At 39.2% G+C, this 26,233-nt stretch overlaps 1 protein-coding gene across 1 annotated transcript; it reads left to right on the forward strand.

The window, feature by feature from the left end:
- Positions 1–2,298: 2,298 nt before the first annotated feature.
- LOC144941966 (beta-1,4-galactosyltransferase 5-like) lies at positions 2,299–25,258 on the forward strand. Its single transcript, XM_078868528.1, has 8 exons — positions 2,299–2,565; positions 11,174–11,296; positions 13,228–13,344; positions 14,870–14,994; positions 18,833–19,137; positions 20,603–20,725; positions 21,199–21,300; positions 23,043–25,258. Exons 1-8 carry the CDS (start codon positions 2,472–2,474, stop codon positions 23,188–23,190), a joined length of 1,137 nt encoding a protein of 378 aa, XP_078724654.1. The 5' UTR covers positions 2,299–2,471; the 3' UTR covers positions 23,191–25,258.
- The last annotated feature ends 975 nt before the right edge of the window (positions 25,259–26,233 follow it).

The following is a 26,233-nucleotide window of genomic DNA, read 5'->3' on the forward strand; positions in this document are numbered from 1 at the left end:
CTAGTGTTAGGTGTATCTCTGTCACGTGGCTCATAAGGGCTTCGCCAACTTCATAATTGCAATGTTTGGAAAATAATGACTATGCCCTGGGCTAGCACGGGCTGTGGGCCAGTGTCCCTCTGATTTTAGTGTCTTCATAATGGATAAGTTTCTTAATGACCACGTCAGGGCACTGAGCCAGTATCACACATCTTGGGTTCAAGCCTTGTGTCAGGGCTTCTACCAGGGGGACCAATGACTTTAAAAATAATAATAATAATTGCGAAGTCAAGTTACACTGGGATGGCACTGCTGAGATCTTGGGTTTAAATTGGGTTTTAGTCATCGGTTATTAAGCCGGCTTCTCTAGTATGTGCAGTTGATGAGGTCAGCTTAGTTATACATGATTGTTAAATCAGTTTTACTTAATTTACCTACATCCAGATATAAACATGCAGTGATTTGACATGCACTGTAATAGTGCAGGGTATGTTAACTGTAGGGATTATATGATGACCAGTTGTAGAGCCATCATGAGAGAAGATTGCTGTACGTGGATGAATAATTATATTATAAGTGGTGGGGAGTACCAAAAACAAAAAAGCATTGTGCCTTATATTGATCGCTTTTATCTCAAGGCCACAGGGAGGTGTTGGGCAAGTGCTTTGTCTTAGGTCTTAGATCAGAGGGGCCTCAGAAAGGGCATTTTGCCCTGGGCCTCTAAAAGCCTTTTTGCTACCCTGCTTGACCAGTAATGGAATCTCACATTCCTATGGCCAGGATTAGTATATTTTACCACAAAACCACTATTGACTTCCCTGCACTAAGGAATGTTATTTTTTATTTCATTGACTCTTGTCCTGAGAGATTTAGATGGGTTGGGTTGAGCCTGATACGATTAACGTTAAGACGACTGTGATCTAGTTCAGCTGTTAAGACATTATGCCTCCCACTCTTGATGTTGTAATTGAAAATGCCTCCTAGACCCATCACCCCTCCAGAGTCAGCAAAATAATTATCAGTGTATCTCGATGATCAGCCCACTGTTGGATGAAGGGTTTCCCAAGCCTTTGCAGATGCAGTTAGCTGTAAGTCAGCTGGAGTAATTTATAATAATGAGGAATGGGATATTGAGTGCCATCATATTCAGGATTTATAATAATAGAAATGATGGATTAAATATGATCGCAAAGCTGAAAGGGGTTGACAATGCTGTCAATACACATAATTGCTTCAGCAGAGCCTTGGCGTGCTGTTGAAACGCCATTGGTGCGACTATGTACAGGAAATCGACTGAACAATGAAGTGTTGATTTAAAACCAAATAATGGTTAAAAATGTAAAATTGTGATTTCCCCCCCAAAAGTTTTAATGTCAAACGGTTGTAATAAACCGTTTATTATTTTCCCAAAAATCATAAATCAGTCGTGCTTTCATGAAAACTGTTGCACTAAGCTGGTCAATCTCGTGTCAAATGTAACATAAAACAATGCAGTGATGTGATAGTAGTACAATCTACTGCGGTGACATGGCTTAGAGGTACAGAATGCGAGTTCGCCTCTTGTTGCAGGGGGGCGGGTGGGGGCGCGGTTCGAATCCAGCGGCCGACCCGGTCATTAGTGCGGTCGCATCTACCACAAAACACTACACGCCGCCTGCTTCACATCGGACGTTAAATATCCCCTTGACGTCATGCGCAAGAGCGGGCTCAATGTACCGCCGTCACCACATTTGTAAAGTCCCCGCTGGCAAGCGAATGGTCCATGCCACTTTTGCATGAGACAAATCATAGTTTTCATGTAGCTAAGCAGAGCCGTCCCGACGGTACGGCGAATCGGGGCGACCGCCCCGGGCCCCGCGCTTTGGGGGGGGGGGGGGAGGTGGCGCTTCAGTTTGGTTTGTTTGAAGGCGTCGAGGGGGGCCCAATGCGGTGGGATTTGTCCCGTGCCCCCCACTATGGACGGCCCTGATTTTCAGTTACCCATTTTTATTGTGATTCTGCATTGGCAGTGGCGCACAAATAATACAACTCAAACACATTCGCCAATAACACTGCCCTAAACGGAAGGGCCATTGCCCGAAACGTCGCATTATAATATCCCTTTGAGGAGTATGGGTGTTATTATTGCTCATCAGCCAATCGGGCTGCGTATACTTATCCGCGCTACGAAATACACCAACGCGTGCAATCGCATTTCATAACACGCACGCGCATAGAGCGCTCCGATTTGGTAGTGCGCGTAAGCGGTGGCGCCGGTCTGTGATTGGCTCACGCGGGCCGTGGTGCCGCCTATGCGCGCGATGAAATGTAGTCGTTCTGGGCGACTTCCCCCTTCATGGCAACGGCGGGAAGGCGGCGGCGGTGGCGGCGGACGAGCTATCGTCGCTTGCGCTGAAGAGAAATACATTTGTACTAAAAGCATTAAATTAAAAAAAATTACAAACAGTGGCGAACGTTCAAAAATATATACACAAGATCAAATTGCAACTAAGATGAAGAAATCGTCCCGCCGTTTGCTGGCGTTGCTTTTCCTCTTCAGTTTTTCATCGTCTTTCATGTACTTCATTTACGTCGCACCGGGCATAGGTGAGACGAAGGGGGATGGGGGGGGGCGCATCACGGCTCACATTTAAATATAAATTGGCACGAAATTATTATTTACCAAAAAAAATACGTGCGTGTTTAAAGCGTTTTAAAGCTCTGCGAGGTTGTTTTTATATTTTTTGTACGTTAACGCGTCGTCAATAACGGTCGTGGTTTTTTTTACGTATGAATGCATTATTTTTTTTTGCGGAGAAATATTCCAAAGATTGTATTAACAAAAATGTGTTTGGCCCTCGTCCGCATGTGTGTTGGTGCGTGATGGGGGTGGAGAATTGCAGCCCACCCTCGTTTGTCAATGAATGGGGAGGGGATTCTTTAGGGTTTTTGTGGAGAAGGGGGCACATTTGTCAATTAATGAGGGGGGCTCTGGTTTTTTTTAGGGGGGCGTTAAATTGACGAGGTTGTATTTCGTTGCTTGTGAATTCTGTTAAATTTTCTCGTTTTGTGCGATTTTTAACGCTTTGCAGGTTGTCTTGCCAGCAGCAACCTTTTAACGTTTTCTTTCCACAGGTTTTTTTAATTGTAATTTAGCAAGCATGTTTTTTAATGTATTAATGCTGAGTGTTGATCGTTTTTGGCTTATTCCATAAATACATTATAGAGATATAAAAAAAAGATTAAAAAAATTATTTCATAAAATCGAAATGTGCACCAATGCTCTCCCTCCTGTGCAAATGTTGATCTGTTTTGCACCATCAATATTATCACCCCAGGGCAGAGATAAGGTTTATTGAAGACAGGTCCACCCAATATGCTCATAAGAATATATATGAAAAAATCTATTTTAAAGCAGACGTAATACAGGTACAATGGAAATAGGCCTCAGAACCAATTACATCTCGGCTAATTATATATATCTGATTTGTTATTTACCAGCGTTTGATATATTTCCAACTTGGTTTTACCCCCCTTCCATGCTAACACCAATAACTGTCACAGCTGCTTTCTAAGCGCCTACCAGATTCTATTCCCCAATGTCTCGTATTGGCTGACAGCGACGGAGCTGTGCACACACTGATAACAAAAATGCTTGTCTGCTTTGTGGGTGGTAGGCAACCTTTCTATGTGGTGGGCCACGTGCTTTAAATAGGTTTGATTTCCGGCAGCACCCATCCATTGATTCCTGCTGGGAGAGTATGATTGAATGACACAATTCAGTGTAAAAAAAAATGGTCTTCACCTGCTAATCTTTCATTGGAAGTTGCATCTGCACAAGTCAGTCAGGTCAGAATTATGAAATGGCATATTGTTAAGATATTTATTGCTTGGGGCTTTGGGTACGATCTTTGTGTTTGGAAAGCCATGCCAAAGCACAAAAGGAGATGCGGATAACATTTTTTTATATGAACATGGCACACACCGAATAGAGAAGGTGATTGACTGATGGCGAACTGTCTATATACAGAAGGTGATGGACTGACGGCAAACCGTAAAATTGCATAGTGGGCATATAAAAAAGGCAGAGGATGGAATGGAGAGAGATGAGAGGTGGGATACAAGGGAGTGGTGTGAAAAAGAAGCCAACAACAACCACTTTGAAATACGAGATGCTCATGGGTGGAAATATGGTATATGGTGTACATTGCGAGCTTGCTTGTATTGACATTTGCCGTCCCAAATTGCTGAATTGACCGTCAGCGAAATGGCAATAATACAATATACAGTATTACGGTACAGAATAAAACCACACGGACCTCCTTGTAAATTAACAGTTAAACAAGTTATTGTATCTAGCCGCTGCACATGGACATTTAAATATAATAAATATATAAACATATCAGCAGTACTGTACAGGACATAGGCTGATATTTCTCTTATTTGATGGTTCTTATTTTTCTGTTCTGTGACACTGAGCCTTATGTTTGCCTTTTGGCACTGCCTGGTGGCTGTACTCTAATAGGCTTTGTAGTTGCCACCGTTCTCTAGGACTCTCAGCTGGGAACATTCGCTACCCTCATGTTGGCTGTGTTTACAACAAAGTGGCGTTTGCCTGGAGTGCATACGTTCCTCTTCCCATCAGTAACTACAGCTGGTTACACGAGTGCTTACAAACAGCATACCGACCACATTGTTTGCCTTAAATCACACATTTCTTTCAAAGTTCATTCTGAGGGTTGTGGTAAATGCTCATAATTGAAATGAATTATTGATGCTAATGGGTTTTTTTGCCAAACCATTACGTTTAAAGTAAACATCTGCCACTTCATGCATATATCAGTTTTTGACAAGAGCCAATTGTATTAATGGATAGTAGTATAAAACCTCAAAACATTGTAAACATACCTTCCTGGCCTGGAGATATGCATAGGGCAGCATGGGCGGAAGTTAGCAGAGTAAAATACAAAATTACGGAATGTTTTGGCTTGAAGTGGAGCTATTGGCTGTGTGTTTGCATGTCACCATTAAATGAAACTGAAATATGTAAATAAAACAGCTGATGCATTGCGGGCAGACAGGTTTTTCAGGATGAATTCAATGTTCACATTCAACATCGGAGGTATTGCCAGAGAAGAATAATCTTTTTGTGCACATTGGTATAATGTGCACAAAAAAAACATTTGTTAGCACATACAATATGTGCGTAGCATATCGATTTTGCGTTTCTGAGCGCTCAGTTTAGAATTACTGTAATGTGTATATGAGAAAATTGAGGCCTGGGATTTCCATAGTTGCAAAGTCAGGTGTGTTAAATTGCAATAGATGCTCCTGAACCGGATTCTTGATAGCCCTGTCAGCTCATAAATTTTCCACTGTAATTTGAGTTCACTATTTGTATTAATATGATTATTTTATGCCACACTTTAAGTTTACAGTGTGCTTGTTCTAATCTGTGCTTATGGTGGAATTTTAAGAGCTACATGCACATATATTGGCATGATTATGGTAAGTCATGGCTTTGTGACTGCGGCAGCTTAGTATTGTGGAAAAAAATATATATTTTAATCTTGTGGCAGCTTGCCTGATCGCTATAATGTCATAAAATGTGTGGCATAATTTTAAATTGGAGCATGCAAATGTGGCCAGCATGCCGATGTATTCCAGACTGCGGCTTGCTATGAATAGTTTGTGAAACAGTAAGGAGTTGTTAGACGAAATTTTTTTCAAGGAGACCAAATCCATTGCTCAGCTGCCATCTGACAGTTTTATAATGTGCTGAAGTGGGTAGTATCCTTGGCCCCATGTACAATAACATACAATGAATGTTCGCAGACATTTTTTTACAACAATACAGTGGGATTTCACGATTTAGATATATACAATACATAGCACCAAGCATTGTTTTTTTTCATGCCCCCAGTTGTCATTAGCATAATTCTGATGCCATTGGCTTGCATTTTATAAGTGGCACTTGATGAAAGATTGATGCCTTTCCAAACCTTATTATATTTTAGCAGTCCTTGCACAAAGCAGCCTTATACGGTGTATTTGTTGATGTGACATATCTTTGTGTATTTAAAAAGTACCTACAATAGTCTAACAGACTGTACCGTTTGACGTTGGTTTCTCAGTGTTATTCATTACAGAACTTGTGTAGAAAGTAGTCATCACTTGTCATTGTTCTTCGTTTAAACATTGTACTGCATGAGGGATACAGTAAAGGATATGTTTTCTGGTGTAGTGTATCTCCGACGCAGAGCTGGAATTATGTCACAATAATGAATTGTAATTTTAGAAATGCACAACATATCTGGTTTCAACTGCCATATAAGATAATGAGTAGACATGTGGTAGGGTTTCAACCATTTGGAGAAGGTTTATAGTTTTTGGTTTACAGACTTTTTAAAATTTAAAATACTGTGGTAATTTTCATATTTTATATATGTAAAATTAGCTCAGCTGGTAATGCTATTAATTTAAAGACCATCCCATTGGGAAGGATTACTTGCAGCAATGTTTTTTTTACAAAATGGCAAGACACTAGAAATAATATATCATAAATATATTTGCCAAATCCTGTATACCATTGTGGTCATGTACCACTTTTATGGTTCGTTTAGTCTGCATGTAACCGTACCTTTGCTGTTTAATGTGAAGAGCCATTTGTTGTTATAGGAATACAGTTGGTTGACTTCGGTGCTCATGAGCAACAGGAGTATGGAACCATGTTGTGGCTTTAACTTAAATTCAGGAGGCCATGTTTGAGACCACTTAGACTTATTTTAGAAGTCAGAAAATTGGACATTTTATATTTTATTATTCCCTTAACAGGGAATCAAGATTGACCTAAGGCAGAGTTATATGGAGTAACAGACTACAATGTGTGAAGAGCCCATGACATTTTTTTCATTTTATTTCTTGGCTTATTAGTGAAATATAAAAATGTTACAACATATATATTCACCAACTCTCCCAATTTGGAAATTGAAAAAAATCATCAAAACCCTTCTAAGGTAGCACAGAATGATTACATTCTAAAATATCATGAGCTATACCAGGAAAATATTAAGCTATTTCCACTATAAATAAACGTATTTTTAACACGTAGGCTTTTGCGACCAATATTATTCATATTAAAATTTTTTGGGTTAGAGCGCGTTATTTATAAATGTCGTAACCCTCCACCACCCGACACGGCCAATCAGCAAAAAAGTGTCATGTTGACAAAAGACAAATAGTTCACTACTTTAGCCCACCGGTGTGTTGAAGAGTGAAACCACAACATTTACAATTTTTGAGTACGACGTTTCGCTGGTAATTGCATCCAGCATCATTTGGCAATTGGCGACGTTTATTATGAAACCTATTTTTGCTACATGAAAGTTTCCTTGCTACTGAAATGGACTTTTAAAGCCATTGAACCCTAAAAGCCTCTTTCCCCATGCAGGTGTAGATGATGTCACTTCTCCAGTATCACATTTATACATTGCCACTGGCATCAGAATAATTGGGAAAATTAGGTCATCAGTAATGCATAGATGTTTGGTCAGAGAAATGTTCACTCCCGTGCACTCGGGTAGCATCTGACGCTGCAAAATTTTCTCTAAGGGAACAGCAGCCACATGCTGCTACAGAGCTTAGCAAATGCCCTGGCAACCATGTGCAGGCCAAGTGGCTCAGTGTTCTTTTTCACCTTTAATTTGGTATTCAGAGGCAGATGTTATTCCTGCTAGTAGCTAATACACTAACATATAGCCAAGTTCATAAAATCTGTTTTTGGAAAGTATATCTTAGTTTAGTACAGAAAACGATGTTTACAATTTCACACTGGGAACAGCAACATAGCTCGTGTAAAAGAAAGACAATATGTAAAAAAATATATCCTCTAGCATTACACAAAAGCAAACATATCTTTAAACTCCTTATTTGTTTGCATGTTTTATACAGACACCATTATTCTTTTTAATTTGCTTCTAGTTTAGAGATGCAAAGAATTAGAAAGTCTCTTTTAAACACCTCTCCTCAACTTAAAAAAAAATGTGAGATAAAAAATACGGCTAAATATATGTCTTCCCAGAGATGAAGTAAAGCATGTTTCATGTATCTTGATTTATTTTTTGTCTGTACGCTCTTTTAATGGCTCAGTGTTGCCAATCAGCGATAATGAACTAAAATTGTTCAGGGTTGATGAGAATAATTTGAGAGAGAGAGCCCAGAGTATTGTGGTCTGAAAGAACATTTGATTGCCGTGTGAAATCAATGGAAAATCTTCTCTGGACCACCCATTTCATTCTTCAACTCATCTTTGCACCTCCCTGTTGTCTGCTTGTGTAATTATGTCCTTGCTGCATTGACCTTCATTATGTTGCTCACTTGCCATAGAATGTCTCATTTTGAGTCTGTGAGGCACTATTACCACAGGAGCTGCAAAATGGTCACTTGACAATTATTCTGTGCAAAAGTGAAAAAGTTAGAATAAAAAATTAAAACCACTTTCAGTACTCTCTATGAAAGTGTTGGGCAGATTTGTTATATCTTAACCTATTATGGTTAGCACACTTACTGCCAAAATTATAACTTCTGCTTTCTCATTGTTTAGTGTCACACTTGAAAACATACAACAGCTACGTTTTGTGAATGTGACATCTGGTGATATTTTAGGAAGCATGCTCAGAATAAGAGCAGATGTCTTGAAATTAAGAAAAAAATCTGCAATGTCCATTCCTGCTATGTCTTTTTTCAAGTTGATGATCCTTTTCCTATATTGAGGATGTGCTGGTCATATATTTTCCAAATGGCCAGAAGAACATTAATGGCATATGAATGACAATGGTATAATATTTATGCTGTTATGCAATTGTTCTATTGCTGATGCGATTATTACCTTGCATATGTGCAAAACCACATGCACTACTCCGGGGGGTATCTCCAGCTCGCCACTTGATTTAAGCTGTTAAATGCGCCATCTCGAAAAAATAATGAGCAGCATAATTGCCTGGAGCTGAGCTATCCGATCTCGAGTTTTCTTGCCATATTCATTTGAAATAGTTGGATAATGCAATTATAGCACGAATTTTTTGCCTTTTTTAAAAACGTTGCCAAACTCTTACATTCAGCATATTTAAACATGCACACTTCATACCATATTGTGCAAAAACTAATTTAGAAGATTGTGAAACTGTTTTTGTAAAAAAAATGCTTAGGTTTGTGTAAACATGTGAACATAACGAGATACCCTGGGTATAACTTACAAAAAAACCACACCCACCCTTTTAGCATGCTCACATATTTAACAATTTCACATCTGGTGTATTTAAACAGTCTCATGTGAATTCATATGCATTGTTCAAGTCATAACATTGAAACAGAGCTTGGTGTGTATGGAAACATCATATGACTGTAAAATTATGTTGAGAGAAATTAAACATTGGCCAACATATTAGCCGTTATGTATTTTGTCATCTTGAATTATTATTGTAAATACGTCTCGGCCAAAGCAATACCTTTTGTAATTGCGTTTTTCTCATTTTAAGACTTATCCCATTTTTTATTCAAGGTTGATTGGATATCCAAACTATAAATTTCATACTAAGCTACATAATTGTTCCAACAAGACCTGCCATTTTATTTTTTATAAAGTAAAAAAACATGTCTGCCAAGAATGAAACCCTCAGCTGCCACTAAAAAGCCGTGTTGTGCAGTTTCCCATTTTCTCACAGTTCTGCAAAAATGTTTGCCGCAAATTGCTTTCTTTAATACGTAAAAGAAGCAGTCGCCTCACATAGTCAGTTTTAGACATCGTCGCTCGGCATGGCGACCGGTCGCAGTGCGGGGATGGGTTTGTTGCCATGGTGAATCTGCTGCGCTGCACAAATCCAGAGGCAACGGAGCTAAAAATGAGCCTCGTGAGGTTCTGAGCCAGCTGACGTGTATGACAACCAACCATTTTTTTTATTATTCCACCGTGTATACATTATTTTAGTGACTCATTTGACGAGAGTGCATCCAGTGCTACTTGCGCTGATGGCCAAATTGATCCCATGGGTGCCGTATGCACATATAGCTCACATGAATTGAGTGAAAGTTGTATAGAAACAGCACGTATAAAACATTTTCCATTGATTTTTTAAGTTTCATTACATATGTCAATTGTGATGCTTCGTGTAATTTTAATTGTGACTGCCCCCATATGCCGAACACTCTAATAGATTAATACCACGTGTAAATAAAAAGTCTCAGAACTAAATCTGGCCATCAATACATATAATCAGTAAACTTGATGAACATCCTGAATTAAGAGAAACATTGCTTACAAATCCTGGAAGTAATGCTAGCTTACTGCAGCTGATGGTTACTTACTTTTCACACGCCTATAAGGTGACGCTACAATTTGCGACAACATTTTAAAAAATCGTAAAAATACTGAAAAAGATCATGGGTACTTCAAATGATGTCTTGCATAACATGGATTATAGGTAGGAAAATTGTAAGCATGTTTTCTCAATCCCAAAATAACACGCAGCCCAGTTTATAGCAAAGAAAATGTGTTTAAGACATCATTGGCTGCGTGCTATCTATTGGGACTGGGGTACAAATTGCCACTTGCAGGCCCTCAGGCAATTGTGCTTACTCCACATTCTGGTACCTATTTTCCCTGGATTCCTTATGAAATATCTTCCTTTGTACGGCGTGCTTTTTTACATCAAGGCCATTGGTGCACAAGGTCAGTTTGAAATGAAAAAAATTAGATTAAGGATGGTCTGTTCTTGTCCCAGTAATTGGTTTGCTTTAGTTATCAATCGGGATAGACATCACATCGTTGATGAATAATTGTAAGCATTCATGAAGTGTTGATGATGTTAATTAATATTTAAGAATAATGATGAGAGCATTATGAATGAATAATGATGCGGATGACAATGCATATGCTTAGTGAAGCATATTTGTAAATTAATCGAGAAATGACAATGTTCACCGACAGACATTTGTAAGGTCTGATTAAAATCTTCACGAATGTTCGTTTCCTTTTCATTTTAAATAGTCTTAACACTAACACTTTTGAAATGTTTTACAAGGGTACAGATTACATAATCCAAGGCAGTGTACATGCTTGTGCAGTGTGTGTTTAATAATTAAACATGCATACGGTGTTTATTTGACATGGTACACAATGATTCATAGAGAGCACCTTTACTCTTGTCCTGTCTTGCAGCAAACACGTACCTGTTTGTCATCCAAGCACGCACCAGTGAGGTGCATCGAAGCCTGGGGAATTTCTACGCACAGGTGATCCGGGTTGGCATGAGGGCGCCAAACTCGTCCCTAAACGATACTGGTGAGAGGTCAACTGGTCTTTCTGTCTATCGTTTGCCTTCACTGGGCAGGAATTGTGTGGGGTAGAAAAATGTTTCAGTTACCACAAAGTACGAGTACCAGAGGTCGCAAACGGGTTTTGATTTCTTACCCGTACCCGTACCCGGCCGCACCAGGGTCGCAAACGGGTACCCGTACCCTACCCGTACCCGGCCGGGTACGGGTAGCCGGGTATCGGGTAGGGTACGGGTATCGGGGACCCGGTTGCGACCTTTGACGAGTACCTTTGAGACTGCTCTCACATAAGTAGAGTGACATCGTCATTACCAAGTATTGCTGTTAACATTTACAGGTTTCCCTCTCTTTATGCGGTTTCAGTTTGTGCGATTTCGCATGTATGCGGCTAACCCATTTCTACCCAAAATAAAAAAATATGCGGTTTGAATTCACTCATGCGGCTACGAGATCTGATGTGGGACAACATTGTGTGTACTTTTGAGCTACTCGGTAGGCAGCTGTCTCGTGCGACTTTGCTTTGTGTGCTTGGTTGGAATGCGTCGACTGCATTAAGCAAGGGAAACCTGTACATCGTTATCATCATTGTTTAATCATTATTAACACACAACTTTCTCATAACCTGTCTTAATTCACCATCAATGGTTCACCATACATAGTGAATTAATACATCCATTGGGAAAAAAATATATAACAAGCAAATACACAGTGAATCACGTGGTATTTTACATAGCCAAATATGTTCTTTACTGCCGGTTGGCATTTGACGTGTTGTGTATGGACAGAAGGGGGCTTGTTTTCAGTGTTGGTGTAATCTAGCAGCAATTTAGATTACTTGGTGACTGAGTTTTAAGACTGCTGCATTAATGCCCCGCAGTGCAACTTCATTACTGCTGGTGCAGGAAACCCAGTAAATGGACTCCATTTAATTGCGGTAGACTTTTTAATGACGTGAAAAATATAATTTCCCCAAATTTCTTACAGTTGTCACGAGACAAAAAATACATTCGGAGATCTTGCAGAGCAGTGGCGCCCACGTCAAAGAATGTCCCATGGAACATATTTTTCACAGTACTGATACATACTTTTGTTGACCTTTTTATCCTTTACACAGTCGGGGGGAGCATTTTTCCATAAGCTCTGCTTGAAATTATGTGTTACATGACAGCCATACCGATATATTTTTCTAATGTTGACATTTCGCCAAATGAAGTGTTAATCCAAATTTATATGATTCAATGGTAACCGGCAGCGACAATCAACTCACTCTACTTGAGAACCTGCTTTTAATCATTGGCAGCTGTTTGGGTTCTAATCTCGGCTCAGCCGTGCCAACTCAATGCTCTGATCTATATCCCACTTATAACCACCTTCTATTCACATTAAATAAAACATATCTCACATATTTAATTTATATCATATAGGCACTGCAGTGCTTTGCAGGTTGTATTTGTAACACTTTCAATTAGGGTATTTTTTCGATTTAAAATCCCCACAACATTTCGAACTGGGGAATGGGGTGGTCGTGGGAAGAGACCAAAACACTCAACACATTTGTCTGTGTATTATTGGATCAATGATTTTGTAACAAATTGACCCGTGTGTGTGATGCATACTATAGTAGGTGGCAGTTTTTATCCTTTTTGAGAGAATTTGTGCTATAAGTTGGAAATGTTTAAATAGAGATTTTACTGGTTGTATAACACGACTACAGTGTGCACATTTAAAGAATGGAAAACAACTCTCCAAACATGCTGCTAATATTAGCAGTAATCAACTCATGAATACATTTTGAAGGTTTAATTAGAAAATACAGTCAGGGTCTTGGCCCTATTAGGGACTGTGTGGTAGTGTGTAAGAGCACAAAACAATAATTTTATTCAAAATTTTCATACGCTAATTTGCATATTGTATTACCTTAAAATGTTTCCATTACAGAATCGACAGCATACCGGATAAACTCGAGTGATTATCAGATGGAGATGACCACTTACCTGCCAGCAGGATTTACTTATCGGCCAGACCACATTTGTCCAGAGCGACTGCCATCCATGAGTAAGAATTCATGCATATCACTTCAGCTATTTTCACCCAATGGCCCAATGCCTTGGCTGAATGCCCACTACAGTTGAAAGCAAATCCATTCTGGCTAAATATTCCCAACCTAGTCAACCACCAAAAGAAATTCCAGAAATTATTTTATTCATATTTTATTTGTCAAGAGTCGGTGACCATGTAGGTATAGATATTACTGACAGGTAACAGCTTCCCTACGGCAGTTGCCACTGCAGAGCGGGAACATGAAAACTCGGGCAGTCTTCTAGTAGTAGAGGGGCCTTGGTTCCTGACCACCGTCCTTTTTTTTGCATATATTTTTTATGCTTTTGGGTTTTTAAAGCAAGTAGTCACATTTATTCTAGATTTGAAGCTTTCGTGACTGCAAGGAATCATCTTCTTAGGTTTTTTCGGTAAAGTCACGTAGAAAGTAAAATAAAATAAAAACAAAAATCACGACGTTTCGGAGGCAACACAAGTCTCCGTCATCAGGTGGGACCGTCACAGCCAGATTAGCTGTATCAAGTATCACACTTGATACAGCTAATCTGGCTATGGCGGAGACTTGTGTTGCCTCCGAAACGTCGTGATTTTTGTTTTTATTTTATTTTACTTTCTACGTGACTTTACCGAAAAAACCTAAGAAGAGTCACATTTATGTTTGCCATATTGCCTACCATCATCCTTGTAAAGCAAATTGAGGGAAAAAGGGCTTGTGTAGCTCAACTCAGCTATTGTGAGCCAAGGATATGTTTTCGAAAAGCCAAATTTATATAATTTTAATGTGGTCACCGGTTATAATTTTTGGTATTGCATCAATTTTTGGTCTGAAATGCATTCGACCTTCAGAAACCACAACCATTATTTACACCTTGATAATACTTGGCTACATACATAGTAAAAATACGTATGACTTATTAAAACGTAGATAACACATACATGTTCTACAAAAAAATCTTCATTTAAATTTTACCTAAATAAGAAAAGAGCCCTTAAATTCTGTAATTTTAGCTGTTCTTTTTTATTAACTGTTGAGTTAACTTGTTTTTAAATGTATTTTTGAGTGTTTATGAAATATCTCATTTCATTTTGCTGAAAGAAATTTGTATTAGCTTTTTCATTATGCATTTGTTCATTTTCATTCTCATTTTGTTGGTTAAACCGTACATTTAATGCATACAAACACGTTTGCATGTTGGTTACAGTGAATAATTTGTGACTAAAAATGCACTCTAAGATGCCACATCAACGTTTCATGAAGGCTAATTGCATCCGCTCACAATCAGCTCAAATAGCTCCCACAGGCAGCATCCCACTTTTGCTTTGTAAGCACTAAAGACTTAATCGCTCAACATTTGGAAATAGGAAAAACTGCATGCGTACAAGATCCCTATTTAGTTGAACATGTTTTAACTTGCAACGGAAGTCGGGCATAATAAGCACAGGGGATACTGTTCTAGTCGGTGGCACTCGACCTTCAGTGCAAGCATTCGGTCGTGTGTGTGTGTGTGCACGTGTGCCACAGAGGGTGAGATGGAGGTGAATATGAGCGAGGTGAGCATGGGGGAGGTGTCTCGCCAGCTGGCGCGCGACATGCATATCGAGCCTGGTGGATTCTGGAGACCCTCGGATTGCCAGCCTCGCTGGAAGGTACCATGTAGGGAGGGTGTGGCCGTTTTCTTTTGCTAGCAGAGGCTCAAGCATAACGCAATGGTTGGAGTGCCCCATGCAGTTGTTGCAAGAGCCGGTGGTGCCTTTCTTTCACTAAAATAATATTGAGCCATTACAAAAATGCTCATGAAAAACCGTGAACTCTTTCACTTGTGCTGCTTTGTGTGTGCATGCTTGTGTGCGTGTTTGTCCCTGTTGTTTGTATTTGTATGTGTTATATTTGCTAAGCTTGTCACGGAACATGCACACTGGAACATTTTCATTTTTAGTATTTTTGTTGCTGTTTCAGAATAATACATTTTCATGGACACTCTACATCGGTACACACTCGTCGGTAAACTTGAGAATTTGTATTGTCACTCTGAGGTAGAAATAAGGGAAGATATCTGGTTTATATAGAACAGATGGTTCCTCTATACATGGTTTGTGCATCATTGAGTCAGTGATCCATACCCAAAAGGCTAAGTGCATGAAGGCAAGATATATTGTGCTCGCAAAATTAGTGCTCACAAAATCAGTGCTCATTAGAAATAAACAGGCACGGAACAACGGTGGATTTTTTTTCGGACAGTGTCCACTTTGTGAATGTGTAAAACAAGATGGAAGCCCTTTTGTTGTGACCAGTAATGGTTGTGAACAATTGGCTTGTAGTAAGATAGTACAAAAAAGACCATTGACAGCTACAACTGCACATCCTGCCATGGAGCATGGCATTGTGAAATCTTGCCCGACTACCACAGGCATTCATTTTACTTGCAGTTGAAAAGCCTTGTCCTGTGGTATTCAATGTGATAAATGGGCGAAGTGGCAAAATTTGACTGACCATTATTTTTTATTCATTGGAAGAATGCTTCAGTGCTAATTATTTAATTCATAAAGCCATTTTTAATATTGTTTTCAATATAAACCAACAATCGGTTTCACAATTAAACCATTGTTATCTTCTTAAATTGTTCATCGTGGTGTTTGTGCTCAGACTTGTGCATGCGTTCATTAAATTTGCTTTCATAGAAAGAAAAACACAGTTCATCTGCAAAGCGTTGGCTGCAAACAGTAATTGGAATTGTAGATAATATTGCAATTTAGATTGCAGTTTAGTTTTATCTTTCTTTAAAATATGACGTTTTAAACAGAATATTTAGAATAATTATTTCGCGTTGTTTCTTTTGTTGCATTTCTGTTAGGCCAGAATGGGCATTTTAATTAGTCAGTGAGTGTGCATGGGAAAGTAAAGGATTATAGTATTGGTAATGAAGATGGATTGAGTTAATTCTGTTAGATGTACAATTTATTAAAATTCAGGTGGCCTAGTAATGTGCACCTTGCTTCTGGATTTAGAATTATCAAATCTAACCTCACCCTGTCATATATCCACCATCTGATAATGCTAATTTATATATGAAATATCTGCTGCCTTTGTTTGCATAGTCGGACTTTTTATGGCAAACTGTACAGTGTTACTTTCAGTTATAAATTTAAAAAAATTCTCACTATCTGAATATTTTACGGCACCTGACAGCCCGATGCTAAGCTCTGTGGGTTCCTCCTCGACTTGATTTACGGTTTTCAGAATCACCACTCGTCAGGCTAAGCCTTGCCCTACCGTCTTGATTCCAAAAATGCAATCGCAGTTCCTGACTAGGAATCACGAGAATCACACAGCTCTACTCTAAATATATAATGTTTTTTTTTCATGATGATGACACTTGGAATAGAATACATGCATATTTCATTAATTCGATGTTGACAGTATTTTGTATGACTTTGTTACAAAGCATTTTTGAATTGTGGCATATATCTTACGATAATAATTCGAGCAGACGTGTAGCATGTTAAGTTAAATCAGTGGATGCCTTGTTCAATGTCCAAATATTCTAGCTCAGGAGTTCCAAGGAAGTGTTCGTGGCTTGGTTGTGCTGCCCTGGGTGACCCTGAATTATAAAGGAGGTTGCTGCTGGCATTGGCGTGTGGCTTAAACAAATAATTTTATGGGGAGCCAGAAAGTGTTTGCACGACAGCCTTATGACCTGTTAATGTTTTTTTGGTAACATTTTTTGTTGGCCACGCAAGAAACAGATCTCACAATGAATCAGCGTGTACTCTGAGATTTAAAGTGTAAGAGAATGAGCACTTTGTGTTTCGAAGCACGTGTGTTGCTTGTTAATAGCCTGTAAAGTAGATAATGGCTCAGCTTTGTGAATAGAGTACTCTGTGTTATGTCCGGCCTATGCAGGATGTTTTAACAGTTGAATGGATGAGGGTTGCTCACTGCAGTAATATACAAAAATTGTGGCAATCTATCAATAAAGTGTGCACCATGCGTACTCTTTGCGTCTCAATCCTCGCCTTGGTTCGTATCACCAAAAAATCTTTATTCAATTACAGCTGCTTCCACGGTGACAGCTTGTGTTAATGGCTGTTACTGTTTAAGCTGTCATAGTTATCCAGATAATGTCAGCGTGTTACATTTTGTATGCTACTGTGTTCTGCACAAGATGTGAGCGTGTTCTTTGTTAGTGGATTTTTTTTTACATTGTCGACTCATCTCTCAATGTAATTTCAAGAGAATGAATTGTTATTTCTAGTTTCATCTCCCTCCCAGTTAGTGTAATCCTTTGTCAATTCTATTGTGGTTAGTGACAATATATACAGGCATAGGAACACATTGGATATGAAAAGAGGAAACTTTCACTTCTGCCTCACAGGCCTCTATGTGATACTTTTTAACAGTTAACTCAGTGACTTTCAACACCGATTGCCCAATAGTAAACTTATGAATGCTTAACAATGTTTGACCACATGTACTGCTGTCTGGAAAATGGCACCAATAGCAGAAGTTAATACAAGTTAGAGGTTGCTTCTGATAGTGTTGTTTATAAAGGGAAATGTATTTATCTTTATTTAAGTATGATGAAAAAGCTATTCATTGCTTTGTATATCTATAGTTGACCTGTATGTCTAGTCTTTAAACACAATAGAGTTCCTTCAAAAATCTCAAGAAAGGTTTTCATGGTGGTTATGTTTAGCTGTATCCTAAATTACTTTACCATTGTATGTTTAACCATGATACAGATTGCATTTTAATGAAAACTCTTAACGTTTGCAATGTTCGCACAATTATAGTACAATTAAAATTGCTACTCGTGGCTTTGAAAACAATGCATTTGCTTACGTGGCGCTGTATTAGCTTAGTGAGCAGAAATGAAATTAAGCTTGTTGAGTTGTGTGTTCATTCACATGTGTGATTTATGTGCTTTGTATTGACCAAGCATTGCTATTGTTTTGTATCACAGTTCTTACTATCACCATTGAATACAGTTGTGCCCTTTTTAAGCCAGTGGTCTTGTACAACACACTTTTACACTGCTATCGTGTTTTTGTATTGTTGTAACATTCGGACCTGCCCCGACTGGACATCTCTGAAAAAGAGCTGTGTAGCTCATCGGATTCCTCCAGTACAAATGAATATACTGATTCTGATTAACTTTTACCACTGGTTTACCAATAAGTGAAACACACTTCAGCATTTTCCTGAAAACCATAATCACTCGTTTAAGACATCAGTCTTGAACTATTTGAATCTCAGAGGGAAGGTAGCCACCTTGTTAGCACTGTCCTCTCGATCATTTGTGCTTGTTAGTTCATAGTAACCATGAAACACATTTTTTTCATGCGCCTGATTGTCCGAAAATGTGCCTGCGTTGCAGTTTGATCTCACGCGCACAGGATTACCTGCTCAATCACCCACCTTGCACACCTCCTGTCCTCGGTTCCAATTCTGAGCCTTTGCGCTAATTTTTATTTTGCAAACTCACAGGTGGCAATCCTGATCCCCTTCCGCAACCGGCATGAGCATCTGCCCATCCTACTCCGGCATCTGCTGCCGATTCTGCACCGCCAGCGGCTGGAGTTTGGCATATTTGTTGTGGAGCAGGCGGGTAGCCGACTCTTCAACCGTGCAATGCTCTTCAATGCGGGCTTCATGGCTGCACTGCGCTCATACTCCTGGGACTGCTTCGTGTTTCACGATGTGGACCATGTGCCTGAGAATGACCGTAACTACTACGGGTGCAGCGAGATGCCTCGCCACTTTGCTGTCAAGTTGGACAAGTATGCCTACAAGTGAGTGAGGGATGTGGCTGTTTGTGGAGCACTGCGTATGTGTATTCTTGGCCTGTACTGTTGTATCATCATCATCACCACCACTGTCAGCCATGAACAATCCACTGCTGGATGAAGGCTTCCCCAAGCCATTGCCAACGATATATTGCTTCATCAATTAAAACATTGATGCTAACACATATGCTCTTTGCATTAAATAATGCGGGAGCAAATTGTTTATGAATTCTCTAAATTATATGCAAGTTATCTTATGTTACATTTAGGCAAATTAAGAGAAAACAGCTATAGAAATTCGATTAAAAAAACACGAGGTAAAACATTGTCACAAGGACTCTTGGAATACAATATGACCCCGAATCTGGATAATTAATCAAATCACTGGTAGGGGGTATAGTTACATGCCCTACTGTCTTCAATAACTAAAACTGATTTATCATACTTTTAGTGTGGTGATTGGAAGTTGATGGTTACATTGTTTATAAAATGTACGGCTTTGATATCCATTAGGCTGATTTGTTTGAAACACTTGTCATGCTGAAATGTTGACTACCCTCTAACAATCACATCAATAACAAATGGTGCAACCCATTTATATACATATACCACGTGTGTTTTTGATATGTACCAAAGCTTTGTTTGAGTTGTCATATCGTATGAACATTGCTATGGCTTTGAGAAGCCATTTTGGCGAATTGCCCGATGATGCTGGATGCAATTACCAGCGAAACGTCGTACTCAAATTGTAAATGTTGTGGCTTCAACACACCGGTGGGCTAAAGCAGTGAACTATTTGTCTTTTTTCAACGTGACACTTTTTTACTGATTGGCCGTGTCGGGTGGTGGAGGGTTACGACACATTTATAAATAACGCGATCTAAACCCAAAAAACGTTGATTATGAATTTGAGAAGCCTACACACAACTTAATTGTACATACACCATACTAGCTTTACTACCCGACTTCGCCCGAGACTTGGATTCTTGTCTTGGATTAATACACGGCCTACGAGGAGGGTGGGGGAGGATGCGTGCCGTCAGCAGGCACACTATGTGACGCTATGTGACGCTGCCACATGCGGGTGACATCACAGATGTGACGTCACCGATGTGACGCAATAACCTATCACCAGTTGTTTAGAGAATGGTTCTAGCAAATAATATGAAACTACTTCTGAAGTCAGTTCAATATTTATCTGTTTATGCTAAGAGAACATTTCGGTATTTTTTGTCATCATTATGGTGACCCTGGTTACTCTTGCAAGTGAGAATATCTTTGTCTCTTGAGTTCTCATCTGTTTAAGATATAAATGTGACTTTACTTTTTCATACACTGCAAATACTGTTCATCTCATGTCAATCAAACTCAATAACCTTTCGTTTAATCCTATTTCTAAAGAGTTTTACAAATATTTTTAAAATTGTATATTCGACAGAAATGTGTTTCTTTCCTTTATTGTTTCATTTAGGTTGCCGTACACTGAATTTTTTGGCGGCGTGTCGGGCCTTACTACAGAACAGTTCAAGACTATCAATGGATTTCCCAATGCCTTTTGGGGCTGGGGTGGAGAGGATGATGATCTCTGGAACAGGTGAAAGTGGCTGTCTGAGCAGAACATTATTTGGTGTCACATTAGTTAATGCATCAGTGGCAGTTATTACTTAGGGTTTCTTTCACCTTAATTAATTTAATACTGCACCAGCATATTTTTTACCATTAGCGAAGTGATATCACGTTATTTTCTATCAACAAACACAATGTTTTCAACAATTCTAAGTGCTAAGAAATAGATTATCGTTGCTTGTTACTGTCGGGAGATGAGAAATAAGATCGTTACTTTTATAATGCCACCTGGTGTCGCATTTCTGTGGAATAAAAAAATATATATTCAACTACGTGTACTGTAGATACTCATGTAGATATGCAGTTGAGCCAGTCTGTGGTATTTCTCACCTGGATGTTTGAGAAAATGAACAGCGGTGCCTGCCAGCACTGTGCCTTAGGTAGTGAGGGAGTGGATGTGCCTGTCGCATGAATACTTTGGTGCATATGTCTTCCGTGCAGGGTCACGTTTGCCGGCTACAATGTGAGCCGGCCAGAGGGAGAGATCGGGAGGTACAAATCCATCCCCCATCATCACCGTGGCGAAGTTCAGTTTCTGGGACGGTCAGTTGGTCATGCTTTTTTTTTTAAACACGCTGCCACACCAGCCAAGCTGCTTTGCTTTGACTCCAGCTCTCCTTCAAGTAGTGGCAAATTGCAAAAAATGGGCCATTTAATATATTAAATGTATATCTATGCTTTTTGTGATTTTTACTTTCTACCTAAGTTTTGTACGAGTGGAATAATACCTCTTGAAAAGAGTTGCATAACATTATAATAATGAATGCCATGTATCCATAAAAGCATCGCCAAGTCTCTATAATGTTTAGTAGAAGGATCCTGAATGCAAGGTTTGACCAGTTCAACATTTTAAGGAGTGTTTTGCATTTGAGAGGAAACCGCATTATCTCGAGAAAACTCATACATTACAAAGTCTTCAAAATGTGTGTTTCACCATTACACCAAGATTGTGCTATGTTACAAGTATATGCCAACAAATGCAACTATAAACTTTACTTTGTTTGGTAGATGTGTACTCATCTCCGAAGTCTACACTGGTGGTATTGAACATGCCAACAAATAAGTTGCCTAGAAACACTTTGCTGTTAGGTGTCTTTAAAGCCACACATTCTTTCAGAAATGCTTTATATTTTTTTCGACAATGCCCAGGCTGCTTGTTTTCAGTGAATACTACATCGGTAAAGTTTATATTTATACTGCCGCTTTTCATTATTGAAGCATACACAAATTCGTTATGCTTTGTTTTGGAGAATGTTTGGGTAAATAACATCTGGTAATGCAGAATTGTTTGTTTAACAAAGCCCAACTGCTGATATGACCTATAATGTCAAAACCAGTGCAGAGTTTTGTTGCTTAAACAAAGCTGCTGAATAATATTTGTTTGGAAAACCAATATGTACATATAATACAACATATTTTATTCACGTGGAGACACAGAATGGGTTTCTTCCCATATATGCTTTTACCCATAATGCTCCACAAATATGCATTGTGAGTTTGTATACAATAGTATTGTTGAGATGAGGTGCTGTTGCCAATAACAACTGGTAACACGGCAGCATTTGTTTAAAAAGCCTGACTTGTTCAGAGTTTGTTTTCGTAAACAAATACTGCTGGACGGTCTGCAAAGCCGAGTGTCCGATTAAGACGAATTTTTTTCCATAGAGGGAGATGGAATAGAGAAAAATATTTTTTGAAGAAGACTCCTAGACTGCTCCACCAATTTCAATGAATGACGTGTCATTTGAAAGCTGATGTGAACAAGGTCAAGACTATGAACAATGCGACCGTGTACATGATAGCTTGGTTTGTCTGCTGGGTACTGATCCTTTACAATAACCCGGCTTGTAACATGAACCTCATTTTAAAATAATACAACGGATAAGTGCCATTGAGGACCTGTGTGTGTTGGGATAGGTGGAGCTTGCACAGGTTGGCGGGGGCCAGAGTGACGAGTTACCCGGGAGCCGTCGAATAATGACAGTAGTTTATTACCATTGAATCTCAATTGGTTTGCCGCTGGTTTATAATCATTCGGGAGACACGTTTTTAAGGTTCAGTCAAAACAGGACCCGCCAGACCAACCATAGATTTTGCACACAAAAAACACACGAACAACCTCATATTAAGGTGACAGTGTTATGTTGCAAATTTATTACAAGGCAGCTAGGAATAAGCACATTTGTGCCCCATTCAAGCCAAGCTCCTTTCGCAGTACATGATGGTAATGTTGTCAGTTGTTTAGCTCCTTTCCTTCAAGTTGTTTGTTTTGGTCGCCCACACAGGTACTCTCTGCTGAGACGCTCGAGGGAGAGAAGCCAGCTTGACGGCCTCATCAACCTGCGCTTCGAGCCCACAGTCAGTGTGGAGCAGCTGTACACCAACATTTCCATTCATCTGACACCTGACCTAGCGCCTGTGTCGGATTACTAAGACGCATGCGCACGTTCGGAATATCACTTATTAAAACGCGTCTCTTTACACGTCACCTCTAAGCAGAAGCAAGCGTCTAGTTTTCGTGGCAGCTCTATTTACACGTCAATATTTGATGAGTTGTACTGCACAGTGCTAAAGTCCCAAGCTGGGCCAACACACTTCTGCAGAACCGCTGGCTTCCTTAGCTCTTTATTTTCAAGTGATGTGGAGGGTATTGTTGAACAAAAAACAAAATTAGCTCGTCATCGCTGATAATGCTGTAGATTATAGTGGTCTAGCTCAAGATCTATCGTTTTATTTTACTTCAAGCTATTCAAGTCATCTAGCTCAAGTGCATCTAAAACAAGTGTTTCCCCATACCTTAAAACATTTGGAGGTCAATATTATAATTGTAAAATGTTGTGTGTTGGCATCTCAGTGCAATTGCATATGTATATATTTCTTGATGTCTTAATTTAAATACAATGGAGATAGTGGCTGGCAAATTGGTGTAGTTAATATAACTACCTTTACATTTATGGTAATTGACTTGACTATTGCACTATGCTTTATAATGTCTGATTCATATGTTGTTGTCATCTGGCTATGGTTTGTGTAGCTTTGGTATCTTGAATTCACTGGTGTTTGTGAACTTGGGGTGAAATTTGTATTTAAAAGTAGTTGCTTTCTAAATTAGTTGAATCGGCACAATTTTTTTTATATTAGCAGCTGTTCATATCTCTATTCAGAATTCATGGTTTTGCCTTGTTTATTGACATTGACTTGACCATTGTGAATAATGTTGTGAGGCCATTACCAATGGTGTCCAAATTTCTTACAAAGAGTGATCTGTCATCTGACCTACTAAGAGGCACCGAGTTCAAATCAAAACTAAATACATCAAAACTATATTTAGTAATAAAATAAGACGAAAGTTTGATAAAGGAAGTTGGTGTGTTAGCAGATTTATGCTGAGCCCCATCACCGGTTTTTAATTGTTTGATTCAGATTTTCCCGACTGGCTTGGATATGGTGCATGTAATTAAAGTGCAAACAGAAAAGATACACAGAATGCAATTAAGTACTTTGTTATCAAACAATTAAAGTAGCATGCCGCTAAATGGTTTGCAAGTACAAAACCTGGGCAATATTTCACGATGCAGTACAAACAAGGTACATTGTGCACAATGTGCATTTCAGTCCGTTCATTTCTGGCCACTGATTGAATGCGGCAACATATCCAGATGCGCGCTCGCAAAGTGCAGAGCCCCACTGCTGCCACATTTGTGTTTTGTATGATTTGCTGTTGCTGTTGCTGTGGGGCAGTGTCGCATCGTCACATCGACAAGCGCGCACTGAGCAGCAGTGTGAGAGACTGGCGTGCGTGCCCGTGCGACTGGTTCACACCTCCCACGATTGGCTGACAATGTCGAGGGTGAAAAAGCTTGTGTTGGGGGCTCAAAAGGGCAGCTCGCAATTTGTGGGTGCGTCGTTTAAAATTGAACGACAAGTCCTCGTGTTGTTTTACTGGAAGCCCCGCTCGACGAAAACGGCTGCAGTGATTGCGCACAGATACTGCGTCTGTCACTGGCAAGTGCGCCTGCCCTGCAGCACCCTGGCGTGTTGTCAGACATGCTTTGTTGATGTGTTGTAACGTGACAATAGCCAGAGGTTTTCTTGAGGGACAAAAATATTTTAAGCTTTCACCTTTAATGTATGGCAGCAATATCTAACATTTCATTTTCTGTATAGCTTGACACATTTCTGCTGCATATTAGGAGTTTACTAGTACACCGATTCTTACCATATCACAAAAATAGAATGTTTTGTCATGTTCTTGTTAGCGAGTAATTTATTAATTTATCATTCTTATCCAATTTGCTACTGTTATTTAATATTGTTTGGCAGTTTTTTTTATGACACTGATTTTTTTTTTAATATTCATGTTTTTGCCTTTTTACATTTGAAATAAACAGTTTATTTTGTTAGTTGTGGATTTATATTTTTTGAGCTTTATTTATTAACGACATAAGACTAGCTGACATTGATGTTAATTGCTGCATGATGCTGGTCATTGTGCGCCATTCTTGAGCTTTACATTTTTAGCTTTGTTTAAATTTTCGTTTCAGTTAAATTTTATTTTGTCGGGACATAGCGTAACGTACTACTTACAAGGCTACACAGGAATTTTTAGCCTTAAAAATGTATTCTGTCACTTGCTATGAGCTGAATTATATAAGATATGCACATTACAATTTTGTTATGCTGTATGATTGTTTAAACAACCTGTCCATATGAAAATGTGAATCATACAAATGCAATAAAGCAGTGATGAATTAAACCATTCACATTCTTTTGACTCGATGGGAAATTTGCATTTGTCTTCCCATCTCATAACACTCGTCTAGCAAGTAATTTCAGGAGAAAACTGAAGGTAAATTTGCTTGGATGTTGTCAATGAAAAGTTCAGTTAATTGTTGAAGTTATTCCCATTGGCACTTCAAGGCATTCATTTATTCCCTTTTGTGTGACGTCATGCAGGAATACCCAGATGTGCATTAAATACAATTTGTGTCTTTACATGAAAAGGGATTTGATTGTAGAGGCACTTACAAGTTTGGTCATAATTCCTTAAAACGACTGCTGGGAATCTTGAAGATTTTGCATAATTTCCATCCACGCGTTTTAGTTTCAATAACCTTGTTGGATTGGAGGTTCTATCAAGACAGTTTTGGAAATATTGTACATGGATGTTTTTTGTTACAAGCTTTAAAAGCGCTGTGAGACCTTTATTAACATGTGTGAGCATATGTGATGGCGAGCTCGGTGTCATATACCGAGGAGGGTGCGGGGGTGTTTAACACGGGGGAAGCTCGCGCTGAATTTAGAGCCGAGCACTCTGTCTGCGTCTGCTTGCGGGCATCTCTTCCACATCATTTGCAACGTAGAGATTCAGGTAGAGCCAGTTCACATTTATTTAATTCAAAACACCTCCCATTAAAATATACATGTTGCAGCGTATTTATCTTGCACATGGAATCCACTGGGGTTTTGTATAATT

Source organism: Lampetra fluviatilis, chromosome 26 (assembly GCF_964198595.1).
Source record: "Lampetra fluviatilis chromosome 26, kcLamFluv1.1, whole genome shotgun sequence".
In the NCBI taxonomy this organism is placed as follows: Eukaryota; Metazoa; Chordata; class Hyperoartia; order Petromyzontiformes; family Petromyzontidae; genus Lampetra; species Lampetra fluviatilis.